At 49.3% G+C, this 18,010-nt stretch overlaps 7 protein-coding genes across 7 annotated transcripts; 2 read left to right on the forward strand and 5 right to left on the reverse strand.

Moving 5' to 3' along the window:
• Positions 1-502: 502 nt before the first annotated feature.
• N7447_009736 (DUF4246 domain-containing protein) lies at positions 503-2,301 on the reverse strand (the record flags this gene model as incomplete). The annotated part of the gene is made up of 4 exons (XM_057233998.1): positions 503-1,084; positions 1,137-2,108; positions 2,156-2,234; positions 2,288-2,301. 4 exons carry the CDS (start codon positions 2,299-2,301, stop codon positions 503-505), a joined length of 1,647 nt encoding a protein of 548 aa, XP_057081282.1.
• Positions 2,302-4,637: 2,336 nt separating this feature from the next.
• N7447_009737 (F-box protein) lies at positions 4,638-4,883 on the forward strand (the record flags this gene model as incomplete). The annotated part of the gene is made up of 1 exon (XM_057233999.1): positions 4,638-4,883. One exon carries the CDS (start codon positions 4,638-4,640, stop codon positions 4,881-4,883), a length of 246 nt encoding a protein of 81 aa, XP_057081283.1.
• A 608-nt stretch (positions 4,884-5,491) lies between these two features.
• Positions 5,492-6,004, forward strand: N7447_009738 (uncharacterized protein; the record flags this gene model as incomplete). Its single annotated transcript, XM_057234000.1, has 2 exons — positions 5,492-5,870; positions 5,991-6,004. 2 exons carry the CDS (start codon positions 5,492-5,494, stop codon positions 6,002-6,004), a joined length of 393 nt encoding a protein of 130 aa, XP_057081284.1.
• Positions 6,005-7,418: 1,414 nt separating this feature from the next.
• N7447_009739 (tyrosinase family protein) lies at positions 7,419-9,538 on the reverse strand (the record flags this gene model as incomplete). The annotated part of the gene is made up of 6 exons (XM_057234001.1): positions 7,419-7,743; positions 7,794-8,126; positions 8,175-8,296; positions 8,350-8,706; positions 8,762-9,148; positions 9,209-9,538. 6 exons carry the CDS (start codon positions 9,536-9,538, stop codon positions 7,419-7,421), a joined length of 1,854 nt encoding a protein of 617 aa, XP_057081285.1.
• Positions 9,539-10,652: 1,114 nt separating this feature from the next.
• N7447_009740 (uncharacterized protein) lies at positions 10,653-12,877 on the reverse strand (the record flags this gene model as incomplete). The annotated part of the gene is made up of 2 exons (XM_057234002.1): positions 10,653-12,722; positions 12,770-12,877. The coding sequence occupies 2 exons, from the start codon at positions 12,875-12,877 to the stop codon at positions 10,653-10,655; spliced, it is 2,178 nt and encodes a 725-aa protein (XP_057081286.1).
• Positions 12,878-13,268: 391 nt separating this feature from the next.
• N7447_009741 (PalH/RIM21 family protein) lies at positions 13,269-15,598 on the reverse strand (the record flags this gene model as incomplete). Its single annotated transcript, XM_057234003.1, has 2 exons — positions 13,269-15,418; positions 15,490-15,598. 2 exons carry the CDS (start codon positions 15,596-15,598, stop codon positions 13,269-13,271), a joined length of 2,259 nt encoding a protein of 752 aa, XP_057081287.1.
• A 540-nt stretch (positions 15,599-16,138) lies between these two features.
• Positions 16,139-17,451, reverse strand: N7447_009742 (pepsin-like aspartic protease; the record flags this gene model as incomplete). The annotated part of the gene is made up of 3 exons (XM_057234004.1): positions 16,139-16,476; positions 16,544-17,067; positions 17,123-17,451. 3 exons carry the CDS (start codon positions 17,449-17,451, stop codon positions 16,139-16,141), a joined length of 1,191 nt encoding a protein of 396 aa, XP_057081288.1.
• Between the last annotated feature and the right edge of the window lie 559 nt (positions 17,452-18,010).

Here is an 18,010-nt window from a genome sequence, read left to right on the forward strand (position 1 = left end):
TCCATAGTGCAAATCTAGGCATAAGGCGAATAAATAGCCCCTCAAAGGAGTAACCTATAAGTACTACACCTATAGGCTTAGTAAGTCCGTGGCCAGAGGTGGCCCACACAGTATTTAATAATAAAATAGTTAACTTATACAACCTTTCTTGTTAGAAGACTTTCTAGTGGTCTTTTCAAAAGACTTTCTGGAAGCCTTCTCGGATATTTCCTTATCTAGTTATACTTTTTTCATAGATATTTCTTCCCTTGGTGCTTTTGTGAAAGGATAAGAATAATTAGCCGTAAAAGTATAGAAATACAGAAAGCATCAATTTAGGCCCGGGTATACGGTTTTCTGCCAGCTAACATACTGGTTATCGTCATGATCCCTAAAAGCCCTACATGCAGAAAGATTTCGGATACATCCAATTGGTCGCCACTAATCTCTCTCTTTCCTGCCACCCTATGGATTCCTAGGCATTGAAAGCTTCCTCCCGGGTACGTGGCCAACACTGAACCATCTAATGCTCACAAAGGTTGAAAGATCCATTTTCAAACACGCTGTTATTCTCCACAGCCCTGACACTCCGTTCTTCCATAAGCTCAAGTCTGTAAGCTTCTGCCTCTTTCATGCTCATCATGTGGCTGTATACATCCTGACCAGGTGTATCCGGCGAGTTCTTTGAAACCTGTGGATGCACAATTTTCGAGCTTTCCGGCGCCCAGTCCTCTCGCTGAGGAGGAACATTGGCAGAGGAGATCACCCGCCTATGGGGATCGATGAGAAACAGTGCGAGGATCTTGCGATGTCCCCTTTTGGATCTGTCGGCCAACGAAAATGGCGACACTTTGTGCTGAACAGAATTGGGGAATGTCAGGAGTCGACCCTCTTGACAAACCACGCCTCCAAGCTCTTGTGTAACTTCGGTTCCATTCCAGTCCCCATTCGTACGCAAGCCATAAACATCTTGAAGGAATTCATGCCGGTCTTGCTCGTGTTCAATGTAGTCCAGGTTGGTACATCTTTGCCGGAATGACAACGAACTTTCAGTGATATTCTGATTGTCGTAATAGTAGATTGCTGTTGCACATATACGCTCATTCTAATAAGGATTAGTAAGATGTTTGCTTTCAAAGAAGGTAAATGGAGCTGACCAGTTGACCCTCTATGTGCCAGGTACCTCCTTCATAGTCAGGCTTGGAGGGTGTCAATTCGATATTTGCCAACTTTACAATCACTTGTATTCCCCTGCTGCCGAAGTATCCACTGTCCACTGTGACTTGATACGAATCCCAAAGACCGGGAATCTTAAACTCTCTTGGCTCAGGGAGTAGTATCGGGCGGGAAAACTCCCATTCCTCATGCCGCTCCAAGTACTCAGCTTCGTCAAAGTTATCGTCGGCATCTTGAGGACGCGTAGGCTCTGGTCCTACGGGATCGCCGTACTCAACCTCTTCATACGAGATTCTGTGATGATCTGATCCTCTGCTCAAGGTCTGATCCCAAAGTGGGATCGTTCTCGTGATGAGTTTCTCGACCACATCGTACAGTCCCCGATGTTTAATCGGGTGAACATTGTTGATGTAAGACGTTATTTCACATTCGGAATCGTCAATATGCACCTCACACGGGAGCCACTGGAATTTTCGACTGAGTCTTGGCTGGATATGGTGATGATTCTCCAATTTAAGTTCCGAAGCGACAAGGCTCTCTTCTTCTGAGGGAGTTGGGATCAAAGTGCCCTGTCCCATACTGCTCAGACAGTCATCGACACTGATGACTTTGTCAGGGAGGACCCGAGTTCGACCATAGACGACAGGAAACAATGAAGGATGAACTAGATTCACAACTTTCTGATCGGACCCAGGATGGTAGTCTTTCTGGGCTTCGGGCGCATTTTCAAAAATAGCTGCTGCTTGTCTCAATTCCTGCTGCAGTTGACTGGAAATGGCGTTGTCGGATTTGACGACTCCAACATCAAAAACAGTGACATGGCCTGTTTCTTGAAAACTGCCAGCTTTCCACTGCAGTTCTTTGATGATCCAATCCATCATCTTTGGCGTCACATCTTGTCCACTCTTCGCGATCTCCTCGCGCCATTTGTCTGTGATGTGCTCGTCGAATACCTGAAAGAAGTCAACACTATGAGTGCTATGAAGTGGAACCTAGGTACCTTTTTATCCCAATTGGATTTGTCTGTGATGGTGTTCATTACTCGCATCATCAAAACTTCTCGGTGTGTCACGATGTCACTGGAAACTTGCGTTAGCTGCCAATCTGTCGCGCTTTTTTGGCCAGCCCTCACTTCAAAGCCTCCATGTGGTTCGGGTCCAAGGCATTCGGAAAGCCCAATAGACCGAATCCTCCGCCGAAAAAGTCGGTAATATTTACCTGCTTAAATTAGCATATGCTGTGTTCCGAAAGGGGTAACTCTGACATCAGGTGAAGAGTTCAGGGGCCTATTGAAACCAGGCATTTCAAGTTTCTTTTTAGCTATCGAATCAAAATTATGGATTAGACGCCTTCCTGGTCTCAAAAGAGCGCGCCATTGCATTTTCATCATGGTACACGATTTTGGGGGATTTTAGGGGTGAAGGAAAAATAGGCTGGCCGAAACCCACTTAGCCTGCGAGTCAATGGCAGTGCCTAGATTGTAACACCACTAGTATCGACATTGTCTTAGTTAACTACTTAGCAGTTAATCATAACTACCTACACATTCTACGGAATTTGATTGCATTTTACGCAAATATAAGAAGGTAAGCCTTCTAGCTTAAGAAGTAGCACTGACATGTAATGCAGTATGTGAGTTATTTCCTGCTTTTGCCCCAGGTCCCACCACCTATCATTACCGACCTACATGTCTACGCACATATTTACAAGGAGGGGCAACCCAGATCTAGAGTGATCATTGTCCTGGCCCTTTTGATTGAAGCAGGAAAGGCCCGAGGAGCCGAGTCATTATCTGTCTGCACATTGGTTGAACCTAATAATGCGAGAGGTAGAGACATGCATGTATTTCAGACACCATTTATTTGAAGCTCAAATATTCGCTGGCTATTCCTGATCCCAGAATATATGATTCTACGCACAGAGAGTACATATACATACAGGGCCCTCCAAGAAGTATGCCGGTGGGTCTCGGCTCTTCCCGTTCCACTGTCGATCCCTTCTTTCTCTCAACGACCCATGCTGAGCGTCACACTCAACCGCTCAATAATCCTTCAAGTTCTAGTGAAAGTCCTTCTCGAGTTGAGATAAAGGGCATGGATAAAGGCATGGATAACGTTCTGTGGATGCGTGGCCGCGCAATGAGCTTCCTTGGCAAACGCTCAAGTTCTTGGCCGCGAACACAACTTTGCCGTCGAGATGCAGAAGTGTCCTTTCCGAGACAATGGCCCTCGTGGCATAGAAAATGTCCCGGGGAAGTAGAGCCTAGAGGACTCGATGCCCCCGAGGAAGCTCGCCATCGCGGCTTGTCCACTTGTGATACCGACAAGTGCTGAACAAGTCCCACATGTCGAATGAAACCGGTGGTACGGTAGGCGAGGAGAGGTGCAAGCGCGACGAGAAGCAGGAATATAGGAAGACGGACAAGATGTTCACAGTCGAGCAATGTCTTTCCAAAATCATCACAATTGTCTTGAACTATAAAGGGCCCTTAGAAAATATCATGTGACAGAGAGCAATCAGGGAAGGTGCAGGGGAGGGCCGTCCATTTTGGGAAGGTACGTGGGAGGTGACCATATAAAAGGGCTCCCCCCCATCTTTCCTCTTCTCTTCTTCTCTTCTTTCTCTCCCCATCCCTCCACCCCCATCTCTCCGTAGCCCACCTGAGATCGCGCAGAGGGTCGTGCATCTCCTAGACACCAGAGATCTCAACATACCAGTTGTTGAGGTCTTCGCAGGTTTTCACGCAAATCAAATTGCTAGTTCTCGTGGATGTTCTTTGACAAAGTCATTGGCTGAGCCTTGTGGGTTCGTAGCCATTGACAGGTCCCACGGAATACATTTCTTATTCTAGTGCGCTAGTCACCTAGGTAGTCACCATTAAAGTGGATAACTCATTCCCCATCTTCGTCGGCCTACATTCTGAACACATAAGGTAAAGTTAGACCCTGTTGCAATTCGCCCTGGTTGTCCCTCTCACCACCATTGTCGGCGGTACAGTCGCGCACGTCGAATGGCTGTGAGACCAGGATCTGGTTAGGAATGTTCTCTATTTCTGGTTCTTGGGCTTGAACTTGCCGAGGGAATTGAGGCAAGACCCGTGTCCCTACCGCGATAACTCGGTCATTCGCACTACGGATCCTGAACAATAGCTATGTGTACATAGCCAGTGGTAGTGTTGCCAAGTCTGGACTTTCGTGTCTAACGCCTGATTAGCAACGTTTGTGGTCAAGATGACTTAGGGAACTCAAGAATATCATGAACCAGGCCTGTTTTAAATGTCTCATTTATGCCTCTTGGCCTGGCATCTCAGGCCTTTGTTTTGTGTTCTTCAACGCAGTCTTCTGTGCGCAAACACCCAAATTTGGATTTCGGATATATTTCTTCGTTTTTCCTCATCACTTTACAACTTGCCCTCTACATATTCCTTCTTTCTCTTGATACAAAGACTTGATCTTCCACCATCCAACTGCCACACAGTAAGAATGCCGCGAAGCGCCAGCCCTCATGTGACCACAACTGCCACACAACGAGCACTTGGAATCGCTGAGATCGTGGGCCATATCATATCGTTTTTGCCGCAAGAGAGCTATGATCCCGAACCAGACTTGATCTCCGCCGCTCTAGTGAGCAAATTTTGGCTCGCCGAGGCACTGCCTGTGATATGGAAGAATGTCTACGCCTGCACACTCCAGGATGTCTTTTCGAACCTGAATCCCAACCGTCGATAGTTCTATGCAACTTTGTGGCTTTTGCGCATACACGGGTCAACGATTTACACACCCCTCAGGATAATCCATGTGATTTGAGCGGGATTGTGTTCCCTAGACTGACAGAGCTTTTAAGGTACGTTGAAGCACAAGTTGGAGAATGCTCTCTTCCCACCCTAAACTATCCCAATCTTCATCGCATGACCTTCAATGGAGGATGGGTTTCAAATGGAAGATTTCTACGGTTATTCTGGGGAATATGATACGGATGATTCTACTTCAGAGAATGAGGGCTAGTGAGATGGTGGCCGTGCAAGATGACGAGACAGGTTGTCATGAATAATGGAGGTATCCTTTGGTGCTGGACTCTACATAGATCCAGAAACTAGTTTGAAAAGTGCCGGCAGGCTCACTATAGTGTATGGTTGAAGAAGGGACTTTACCTCTTTGAATTGGACATCTCGTTCATCCAAGTCAATAGTAATACAAAGCTTCAATTGTTTGTCTCCAACTGTTGAATTCAACTCACGTACTCTTCTCTTCCCCTCCACGTATTTCATACACTTGATTCGATCTATATTGACCACCATTTCCTACTTGGTTAACATCAGAACATCCACTCTTATCAAATGGAATCCTCCGCCCAGCGAGCCCTTGGGCTTGGCGAGATCCTCCGTATGATATTTTCCCGAAGCATTTGCAGCGAACAGGAAGCGATGGCCCACCATTCCGACTTACTGAGATGGGCGCTCGTGAATAGCCGCTGGTACCACGAGGCTATTCCCCTGCTCTGGGCTCGCCCACGCTTTACCCTCGATATTATCATGGCAAAGGTCCCATCCGAACGTCGTCAATACTACACCAATCATATGGCCTGGGCACTGGTGGTCTACCACACTCAGTCTCAGAAGGACGCCTATGCGGAGAATGGTCTGCTCCACGGTCTTGTGTTTCCTAAATTGACCAGAATCTTTGCGACCGTCTACGCCCCAAATAGCTATGTCGCTTGTAAGCGTTTTTGTCGCCTCTGTGGTTTATTTCGAGAGGCGTGTGGGTGAACTTGCGGGAGTGCCCAATCTAGATGAAATATTTTGGCCTATCACTGTCAGTCATCTTCCATGCTTGCAGATACTAACTCTTGACAGGAGCTATACTCTAGAATGTCACTCGACGAAATTGTCCATGTGTGTTTTTCGAACGACACGACCCTGAAGTCACACCCAAAACTGCCGAATGCCCAACAGTGAATTCAGAAAGTAAGAGGGCCTCGGATAAAACCTCAGGAAGAAGCCAAAGGTGAATCAGAACGCACAACGCGAATCGTTCAAACTACGCCCCTCAAGTCTTCTCAGCGATTTCCCAAAAGCCACACAAGAGCACGAATAATGTTTCCCAGACTGGGCCCACCAGATGGCCCAAAGACAGCGTACCTCGTGCAATCAGCTATCGGAGCTCTCCTAGACATGTAATGGAGCTCGCAAGGGCCAGGAGAAACCCCCAACATTGCCCCGAAAAGTCATCTGGATTCATCGCAAGTCTCCATCGCCGCCATCGATTATGATAGGCCTTACTACCAGAGCAAACAGGCAAACGGACAAAACGACGAAAGCCACATTCAAAAACAAGCCTGGAACCTGAGAAGGGCAACGGCATACGTTGCCGACCTCAACGAACCAGACGAAGCTAACCAGACGGTGTTTGACCAAGGCGACTATGATACAGAGGTGGAGGACTACGAAGCATACTACGGCGAGCCCTACGATGAAGCCTGCCAAGACCAAGCTGAGAACAGCTACTACGCTACGAAGAAGGTCCAGCAGCCCAGCAACTCCACGTTACCTGAGTCGAAACTGACGTCACGAACGGAGAGGCACTCCTAAACCCGAGCTTCGCCCATCTTCCTTCGGCCTGAACGAGCCTATGCTTCCATCTATGTCCTTCGCCGTGGGCAGCAACCTTTCTACATCCCCGCCATTAGAGGATCATGCCAGCATTGCATCCCAATTTCAACCGGTTTATCTCTCGAATTACATCCCAGGTCTAAGTTGCGGCGATATTCCACATGGAGGCTCAATGCGACACCATGTGACAGGAGGAAGAACAGAATATCACGAAGCCACGATGACTGGCAATTTCTAGACCCATGGCAGAACTCTCAACGACAATGTCGATGTGAAGGTGATGCAGGGGGGTTTACAACAGGACCTGTGAAAATTACGCCTAGAATGGCAGCTTGTGGCGCCAGAAACGGCCGCCTTTCCACCATATATCATATTTAGCTAGTCAGAGAGTTTCATATCACTGAACTTGTCATACTTTATCGCACAGACAGATCTCCGTCAGTGTACCCTAACGTACTTCGCATGATATTACCTGGAAGAGGTTCAATCAAAGCCAAAGTCAAAAGCCTCATCCGGGGCTTGTTTTCCGTGCTTAAGGAACTCATACTGCAAAGGATGATCCTTGTCAGGATGATCGGGGTACAGGTAGTATGGTCTCGAGGATATATCCAGCTGTACGTGGATATCCATTTTAACAGGCTATAAAAGTTTGGGGTCAATCAGCCGCGTAAAGTTGTGGGGGATCAGTACGACTTACATTTCCCAAACTGTTCAAAACCATGTACATGGGCCGCGGTGCTTCATCAAGTCGCTTGTTTTCTCTTTTCAGATGGTAGCGTATGGGGACGGTGGCGGGCACTTGTGCAATGCACTTGACACCATCTGCCTTCTGCTGCTGACAATTACCACAGGCACCTGAGGCCAAAGAGCCACTGAAGTTGTAGATACTGGCAACGAAGCCCTCCGACTCGGGTCCACGGAAGTTTTTCGCACCCTCCAAGAAGAGATTGATCTTGTAAGCTCCACCGTTCAAAGCGTATCTTTGTATGTTAGAGATGGAACCAAGGCAAGAAGGTGATACACAACTCACTTGTCATAAATGACAGTAATAACGAAATCGTCCTGGCGGTCGTCTTGCTTAGGAAGCCCATCAAAGAGATCCTTTGTGTGGTTTCCGTAGAGAGTGGCAATGTTGCCCTGAATCTTCTTCTGATCGTCTTCGCAAGAATGCGTTCGTCCCTTGAGAATTTCGTACTCATAGCCAAGTTTTCGCCAATCTTGCACATCGTCTGACTTCCAGAATTCTTTTTCGGTTCTGTGGAAGGGGGCCAACTCATTATTCCGAGTTAGCTTGCTGTGGTCATCATCAAACCACTTCTCCCAGTGTAGCATTTGCCACATAGCAGTCAGGCGGTCGATATTACTTGATCAATTGTCAGCATTGTCCAGCCATTTAGATGTAGAGGCATACTTGTGGTAAATGAAGAAGATGGGATCAAATGCCGCCATGGCAACACTGCCCATGTGGCCAGCGCCCCAGAGGTGGATGCCTTCTTTTGGCGGGCGAAGAAATTGGGTTCCTCCCACAAAGTTCTGGGCTGTGTCAGATTTGTTTCTTGCACATCCATGATACTCCGGATACTAACGTGAATGTTGTTGTGAATGAACTCTAGACTTATTGCGTTCGCTATATCGCCCTGCAACTTGGCACTTTGGGTGTCTACCGACTTATGTTCGACCGGGGGGTTCGGGCTTGTTGACGTGTAGCGAGTGGTTGAAAACGCTCCCCACGAGGTAAGAGGATACTGGAACAACCGGTAGACCAGATCCTGCAGTGTAGGAACCACCTTCTCGGCATTCACACCCTTATCTTTATCGCCATAATACGGATGCTCGTTGAGAGCGTAGTTCGCCCGAAGCCAGTTCTGGCCTCCGTCGGCCCAGATGCTCGCATCGAACCCATCGAGAATGCCGTACTTGGTTGTCGCAATGCATTTATCCCACTAGATAGATGATCAGTTCCCATAAGTCTGAACACTAAGGTGACAAGAAGCTTACGGGATAAGTAAACTCAATTTTATGATCTGAATTGGTCTCGTCCTTCGCATGTTCCCCGGTAATCTTAAATGGATCATCAAATTCACCCATTGGTTTGGGGGCCTCGTATTTATACAGAGGATTGGGTCGAGACTCGATGGTCGGATCCTTGCCTTTGGGAAACACGGTGATTTGCACGTTCGGCATCATACAAAGAATGGGCAGTCTGAGCCTGTCATGGTCGATGTCGTACTCCAAGGCGCCAGCAGTCGAGGCAGGTCGATCGGCAAAGCGAGCAAAGTCCCAATACGGAAGGCGCCACTCGTCGGCTTCTTTCTTCCAGGTGTCTTTGTTGGGTTCGGGAACAGTCTTGTTGATCCATTCATACATCGCGTCATACAGAACTCGCTACATGTATTTGTCAGTTTATCTATCTATTTACCATTTTCCCAACCAGGATTCACTCACCTCGTAGAGCATCAAGTACACCCGATGCCATGTCGGGAACGTGTAATTGTTATGGACACAATATCCTCGAATTTCATCCGGGCCATCGACATGAGGCTGTTCCACGCCATCCCATGTACACCATGGGGCAGAGTGTATGGCAGCCAGACGGAAGTAGGAATCTAGGTCATCTAGAGAACGTTTCTGAATCAGAGCCAGAGCCTCCATAAAGAGAGTGAGCTGCATTCTGTTGCCCTTCACCTGATCCGCGTACCACTTGTCGATGTCTTTCCGGAGGTAAGGATCGCCATTGGTATCATGGGTATCAATACCCTTGACAATAAAAACCATTTTTAGGTATAAACTTGCTTTCGAATAAGAATGAAATTGAGAAGTCCCAGTGTCTGAACTGGGGTTGGATGGTGTGAAGTAGGAAGAATGAATTGGGCTTTATAGAGACAACCCCAGATATTTATTTTGGCCGTTTATTCTTGAGCTCAGTTGGGAAGAAGCGGTTCCCCGAGTCCCCACAAAGGTGCATTCATCACACCGTAAGAGGAGCCTCTGTCCATTCATATCTCCGACTGCACGTACCACAGCAGGTTCAGCATCAAGAACTGACGAGTAGTCTTTTCTGGTGTTGCTCGCAGGTGGTCCACATCCAACTCTTGCTGAATGTGAGGGTCTAATTGGATGGTCTATCACGACTGAAAGAGGCTGGCTGAAAACAAGGGAGTCATAAGGCCACAGGTCACATCATAACCTACAGGATGCGCATTCTCGAATCTGGAATATCTGAGTTGAGAGATCATCAAGGATTTACCAGGTTGTTAATACAGGACTAGTGTGACTCTGGACAGAATAACCCACGAAAATCGGTGCAATATATTAGACACATTATTCTGGTTTAAGATACAACACTGAAGATGATTGTACGTATTCCCCAGTACGGTTCAAGCTTCATATTTCTAGTGATATCCTGTTGGATAACTTCCGGTATAGTCTCTGCTCAATTTATAAACTCGTACACTGTTAGGTTGTTAGATTCTTCCTGGGCACAAACCCAGTCGGTGACGCCCCAGCTTGTCAAGACCGATGCTCTTACTTTTATTGCAAATAGCCTCTGTCGCTGTTCAAGCCCATCAGGAATGAAACATTCCAAAAATCAGTATGTGTATCAATCAGCTAGTTATTAGGGAGGATATGGATATACTTGTAACCTGCTAGTTTAAATGCATGGAATTCTCCAGAACAGCTCCATATCAGAAAATCGATGCCATTTATAAATAAGAAGAGAGAAGATGCCTCCATATGTGTATATATACTTTTTCCAACGCCGAGAGTGAAGCCATAACTTCCTGTAACTCTAAACAAAAACCGCCCCAAACCCAGGCCCTGGGTTGAAAAACCAACACCGCTCATTCGTATGCTAGACTCCGTATCATGACGCGAGAAAACAATCTATTCAAATCTCCTGCGCGTCCAATGCCCACACCTCCCAATGCTGCAAAGCCTCCCATCCTACCCGCCTCACACGCCGTCTCCACACAAACCCATCCTCGGACAGGGTGAACGGGTAGCAGCCGGGGTATAAGGGCGTAGGATCCTCACAGTCTTCGTGTCTACTGAAGGTTGGAAGGCGGGGTGATGGTCTAGGAGTGTCACTGTCATCTTGATCGCGTGATCGTTTCCCTAATGTTGATTGTGGGGCGCCCGGTCTTGGGCCGGATGGATGCGACCAGGAAGAGATATGTGTTGTCTGTGTATCGGGTGATTTGTGCGCTACAGGAGGTTGATATGGTGTGCTGAGTCCGTTGGTACCTTGCGGGGGGGCAGGGCTGTCTGTGGTGGTCTTTGGGGATGTATTGTCGCCATTTGTTGGTGTTGGGGAGTCTTTGTTGATCCTTGCCGGGATGGGGGCTTTGTAGAAGTCCCTTAGTTCCCAGGCTTTCCAGCCCATGCTGATGATCTTCACGTTTCCGTAGACTTGTTGGTTGCCAAGGTCGTAGCTCAACATTTCGGACAGGATAGAGTCGTCGATGTCCACTATTTCTGCAAGAGTCTTGGCATTTGCGAAAGTCTCTTGCACCTTTTGAATCGTATCAAAAGATGTTGTCTCTCGTGCGGTCTGCCATATCTTCAGTGCAGACAACCCAGGTCCATTTGGAGACTGTCCGGGTAACTGGGGTATGAGAAGCCGGAGCGCTTTCAATTTCCGGAGGAAGGGTATCAGTAGACCTAGCGATTCCATGCTGGAAAATTCGGTGGCGAGAGCGAGCTGCTCCAAGTTTGGACAGCTATGGACGAGTCGCGCGACCATCCCGGTGGAGAGGGGCCATTTGGATGGGAGAAGGAGGTGGCGCAATGTCGCGCCATGATTTGTGGTAATGTGTGAGAGGTAGAGGTCTCGCAAGCTAGCTGTAGCATTGAGCTGGCTAGCTGGAGAAGCAGACGTGATGGGGGAGTCGGTTGTGGTTCCGTTGGGTGCAGCCGACAAATGGTGTTCGGATACTGGGGGCGTGAGGGCAGATGAGGCCGCGCCTCCTCCAGGGCGTGGGGAATTGAGGAGGTCGCTTGATTCAGCGGTGACATTAACGAAGTATAGCCGCTCGAGTCCAGAGAAATGCCCAATAAAGTCCGAGTTCCGTCTGGACACTGCATCCATCCGAACAGATTTTATCTGGGGCTTGGCATGTGGCGGAACTGTCGGCCAGCTGCTCTCGACGAATGTGTTGACCAGACTAGAGCCCTCAACACCGGTGAGGAATGTGACATCTTCGACGGTAGTAGGATCAAACGCGAAATAGAAATCGTCGGTGTGAAAGGCATACAGATTCTGGAACGACATCTTCTTCACCGCCAGGGGTTGCTTGGCTGCGACCAGCTTGCGGAAGTAATCATGTAGAGAAACACTAGGCTCGTGTGCATCCCTCATCCGTGGTGACCAATGTAATTTCAATTCACGTAGTTTCCTGCTTTTACAAAGAAGAGTCGCAATATCATCGGGATAACATAGAGGGTCGATATCGGTGATTTTTAGACATCGCAAATGCGGCATGCCTGGAACCACAAAAGTGGGCTGTGGATGACGACTGGAGGGAAATCGGATAGTCAGGGAGGTGAGCTTCGGCAGCTGTGTCAACCCTATATAAACCGTGTCGAGCATTTTGGTGTTCAGTTCCCAATGAAAGCTCTCCAGATTGGTCATGCGATCGATGGCGGCGCGGGCGGCGATGTTCAACAACATCGATGCGTCGGGCACCCGGCCGACTCGAACATGCTCCTCCAGCTCGTGTTCCTTCCATTCTCCCTTTAATGTCATCGATTGTACCAGCGTCGCATAAGATCGTGTAATGATCGCATTCAAGCCCATCGTGAATGGACTAGCGCTCCCGATTCCTTCTGGCTGTTCGCCGCGATAACGGATTTTGTCGTAGGAAGTCAGCGTTAGGTTCCGGTATAGCTGCGGCAGTGCCATATAATTGAGGACACGACATGTTTGACATAGCTGGGCGAGATCACCTGTGTCGTCGACCTACGAACATGTCAGATATGGAAATCGGACGTGTGGAGCGATCTCACATGTGACACAATCTCAGCGATGAGGTTCAACGGCAAAGCCATCAACTGGGCACCGCCAGGTGGTTGAGTTATACTCGCACCGAACATGTTTCGATTGACGGCCGCCATGATGCGACGTCCAAGGTAAGTTGTCACATGGGGAATACAAAGAATACGGGGGAAAAGCACCGGGAGTGTGAGTTCCCGAGTGAAAATTCTCCACTTCTGTAAGCCTGTCTTAAGGTTTGTAAGCCAACCAAGCAGAGATCGTTGATTATAAGTGCCTATAGCTGAATATGCCTATGTTGTAAAACATGTATATATTATATTCAATTCCAAAATTATAATGGGTATCTTTCTAAGATGTTGGAGTCCTCCCAACACCTTTTTTCCAATATCAAATCCTATACTCCATGTAAAATGACCAATGACCAAGACCAGGTATAACCAAATATAACACCAAAACTCGTCAGGGGCTCAGCTTCCCAGATCTGCATCGCACACCCGAGCGTGGCGTGTTTTATGTCGAGTTCCGGCCTTCGTTAGGTCCGTGCTCGGCTTGAGATAGCTCATGTTCCGCTGACACATCATTTCTATCTTCCGAGCAGGTCGTATCTGTCCAGCTTTGACGGTAATTCGTGACACGATCTAAATGGCTAACGTCCTCGTTAATCAGCGCCGCAGCTTCTGGGTCATAGTGGAGGACGTAATCCCCGCCTCCCCGCTCTACGTCTGCCTCCGTCCATGGGGCAGACGCTTGTGGTTGAGAAGGAATCACCCGCACAGGTAAATTGGGTCGGTTAGAGGGCGGCTCGTGATGTTGAGGTTCTATCGGTCGGCTCTCCCCCGGTGGTCGAGTGTCCTCCAGTAGTCGGTTTTGTGGTGACCATGTGTGCTGACCGCGGCGACGTGCTGGGATAACGGTGACTGGTAATGAACCATCGGGGTTGTGTGGTCCAGTGCCCAGTCGAGCTTTTCGATGAAGAGAAAAGAAGTGGTCGGCTCGAGATCGGGCAGCATTTGTTTCTGCGGCCTCTTGCGCTGCAGCAGAGGGTCTGTGTTCTGAAGACTCTTCTCCGGCTTGTGCAGATGCCACTTCTTTCGGCAGAGATGCACGTCGTCTCTTAAATGGATGCAGGAGAACATGCCATCGCGGATCGGCGGGGACAATCTGCGGCGAGTGCTCTCGGGTATTTTGAGCAGACAGAGTATGGCCATTTGGATCGGCAGTATGTGGTTCCCTGCCTTCCAGTTCCTTGGCTTCCTCCAATTCCTCCTCCTCATGCATATTTGGCATTGCGGCGGGAGGCGTAGGGCTAGCCACTGAATGATATCGGACATTGTACACTGTGCTTGCTGCACTGGTAGTATCAGCACGGCTAATCGGTGTGGTCGTCACTGGGGGTGGAGTGGGCCGGTTATCTTGTGGGCCCCGCGGCGCAGACGCAGCGGCTTGGTTGTATGGTGGTGCTCCGGCACCTTTCTTTCGGTTGCCACGGGGCAATCCAGCCCGGGCTCGTAGAGGTCGATGGGCTAAGCCCATCACGCCGCCCCATCCAGACGATGCGCCATTGCCGCCTTGGTCGGGGCCTTGGGCCGAGAAACGTGGCCAGTCAACTTCCTCAGATGGAGTGACTTCAAGCATTTCATCGCCGTCGAAAACCTCTCGCCCGAGAATCCCGTCTTTGGTTTCATCTCGCTCTAGCGCTTCGATGCGTTCCACCCACTCCCAAACCACCACACTGGCCGCGGCAGACCCTACCCATCGAATATAGGTACCCCAGCCAGCAATTTCTGGCTTGGCAATATCCAAAACAAAAAAGACAACGGGGATCAAAATGGCGCACAGCGAGAGAAGAGCCACTAAGCAGATATTCCGCATCTTGGGGTGGAAAAATGCGTATCGGTGCTTCGATATCGAGTAGAAAACCACCCAAGCGGCATAGAGAAGATTAAGCGACAACTCGAACAAGTAGCTCAAAGCCGGAATGGCATCCTCGTATAGCCTGGGTCGTGACGAAGAGTTCCTGGCCCAAAAATTATCCAAAATACTAAAAGTCGTATCCAGCACAATCAACGCAAAGCCAGCCCATTTGATCATGACTTTCTCCTTGTGTCGCGGAAACAATCGAATCAACGTCTGCACCTGCGCAAGCCACAGAAACGTGCTCGATATGACGCGCACGATGCGAATTTCCATCCCGTCAATAACCTCCTGGGAAAGCGCCTCCGCGTCGGAAAACCCATAGTTATACTGCCGCTCAGCAACTTTGAAGGAATCGACCGTGGCGATCGTAAGTGAGATCGCAACCAAGATCGCAGCCACTTTCTGTAGCCATGGTCGTCCGCCAACTCCGACCACCGACGAGTTCCCGCTATACGAGCCGCTAATCATCCCATGGCGACCGAGGAAATTGGCGCCACCGCCGCCGGGACCGCCTACGTAGAATGTGCGCGGTGTGATGAGAAGGATTATGACGAGTAGATAGCTAACGACGGTAGCACAGCCGATGGCATATAGCTGTGGGGTAATGGAGGAATAGAAGGGATCGCGGGTATCGAGGACGGCGGAGATGTGAACCTCGTCGGTCGGGGAGCCTGTGCAGGTAGGTTCGAAGACGGCGTTTTCACTGAGGGTAATAGCAAATGACTTGTTGAGATATACGAGTCCTATAAAAGCCGATTAGACACGGTTCTACACTCGAGTCTCCGATCTCAGCCTAAGAGGAAAGGGGGCATACCATTACTGGGCAAGACGACAGGCGTACAACCGGGGGAATAGATCTTCGTCGAAGTCGGTGTTGGATTCGCCCAAATCTGGCGGGGAATCAAGTGGAAGTCATTTTCCATGATCGGACTCGATATGAACGGCCTCGAATCGCCGTCTCTGGGACAGTTCATATACCGCGCAATTTCCACCGATGCGCCCGTGTCACAGACCGTTTAGACTTCCATTTCTTGAGTACAGACGTTGTCCGAAGGTCGAAAGGGAGGAATGACGGCGGTGAGAGATTGGAGTCCCAAGAATATATTTGCTTTTTTTTTCAAAATCGATTATAAGGAGATAATATCTACAGAGGGATTAAAGTAGAAATCTGGAGTCGAAGATCCGCAGGCCGTACGCAGGCTCTTGGCTCCTCCACAAATTCCTAATCGCCACATTTCTTGCTCGGCTCTAAGACTCTATAGTACTTTTTTTTTACTCTTATGGTGTCACCATCATATGTCCATTATATTGGTATGTATAAGCTCAGCTGAGGCAAGGGCCAAAATTTATCATGTCAACTGATCCAAGTCCAGCATATTTATCATCCATGTATCACATCGCTCTTCGCTGTATAACATTCATCACATGGAATCGCTGATTCTCCATGGGTCTCATCAAGAGATTTATGCCTGAGCGGCGAAACCAATCTGAGGTCCCTCGGAGTCGAAAACGACGTATTGGCTCTTGAGGAAGATGTCACCGAAGATGGAGAAACCGATGCCAGAGTTGCTCTGGATACCACCGAAGCAGGAGGAGCTACCGGTAGTGACGGGAGCGTAGTTGATGTGCTTACCGGGGACAACGGCGTCGTAGCCATTAATGGTCACGGTGAAGTCAGGCAGATCAGCGTCACAAGGGAAGACATAACCACCAGCAGAGGTGTTGTCCTTGGCGCCGGTCACCTTCTTGTAGTAGGCCGAGACAACAGAGTCATCGACCAGGAGGAGGGTGGTTCCAGTGTCTATATGATTCGAGAGGTCAGTGCTGAACAAAACATGGATATCCACAGACGGAAATATGCAACTCACCAGCAATGCCTGTGATAGAAGGACCAGCAGAGCCAGTGCCGACGGTGTAGCTGTCGGCGGTGAAAGTCCACCAGCCCTCGGAGTCGTCAACATCGGCGTAGACCACCTTTCCGGTGAACTTCTCCTCGTCAATAAAGCCAAAGTCATAGGTGCCAGGTTCGCTGTGCTTGAGAGTCACAGCGAACAGCGGCGAGTCAAGGTCGGACTTGACGGTGTCGAAGAAGGTCTTCTGGGGTGTGGGGCTGACGGTGTTGATGGAGCTGAAAGCCAGACCCAGCAGGCCATCATTGTTCTTGTCCTGCAAGAACTGGGAGCTGATCTTCTTGGCAGCCTCAACGGCTTGGCCAGTAGCCTTGACTCCGCCAACGGAGACAGTGTCCTTGTAGACATCACCACTGGCAGAGCTACCATCACCGTATGAAATCGACCAGGTAGCACCAGACAGCTTAGTGCCGCTGGCGCTAACGTCGTAGATGTCGTGGCCGCTCTGCGCCGAACTGGCGAGGTCGCTAGAGAAGACCCAGCTATATGAACAGTCAGTTGTTGCTCTAACCGGGCATGTTATCTTTGCCAACTTACAGATCAGCAGAACCAGTGTCGAAGTCCAAGTTCAAGGTAGAGTCACCAATGGTGACTGGAGTGAGGTACTCAACGTCGCCATCCTCGGGGGTGGTAATGGCAGAGCCGCTCGTGGCAGCAGCGTGAACGTGGGCCGGGACAGTAGCACCATACTTGGCCAGTGCATTGGCGTAAATGCCAGGCAAGTTGACAGTCCTAGTGCCGGTAGGAGTCTTGTTCACCTGCTTCACACTGAAGCCCTTACGGGGACTCTTCACTGGCACAGCTGCAGCTGAGGCAACGGCCGAAAAGCAAGCGAGAGCAACGGTAACTTTGCTGAAGACAACCATAGTGATGGTGGTTCTATAGAACAATGGATTGATCTAATAGAGTGAATGAGGATACAGAAGAGGATGGATTCCATAAACAGCTGGAGGCAAGACCTCCTTTATAGCTTTTGTGATAGAAGCCATCCGCCGGCGTCCGAGAGTAGAAGACATCAACTGGGCTGTCTATCGCAACATCCAGGAGAAGGTGATAATGCTCTTCTAGGAAGGAAACATGACGATCCAGCAATATGCAGTCGGGTCGAGTGGAAACTTCGAGATAGTTACGGACGCCATCGGCCATCCAGGATAGCGCGACGGAGTCCGCCAAGCAAGTGATTGAGGGGGTCAAGCCGAGATTGACATATTGACAGGGTTTCAAGAAGCCAGTTGGTACCGATTGGATATGAGGGGATTAGCCCCGCCAACGCACGAGAGCGGGAGATGTAAAGAACACGACACAAGCACATGCCCAGGGAGCTTAGTCGTAACAAGCAATCTAAGGTGCAGTACGGAGAACTCCGGCCAAGACAAGGCGTTGTCTTAGGAGACTGCATCATGGTACTCATTGGACGAAGGCAGG

The sequence above is a fragment of the Penicillium robsamsonii genome (genome assembly GCF_028829455.1).
Source record: "Penicillium robsamsonii strain IBT 29466 chromosome Unknown utg000006l_segment0_segment0, whole genome shotgun sequence".
Lineage (NCBI taxonomy): Eukaryota > Fungi > Ascomycota > Eurotiomycetes > Eurotiales > Aspergillaceae > Penicillium > Penicillium robsamsonii.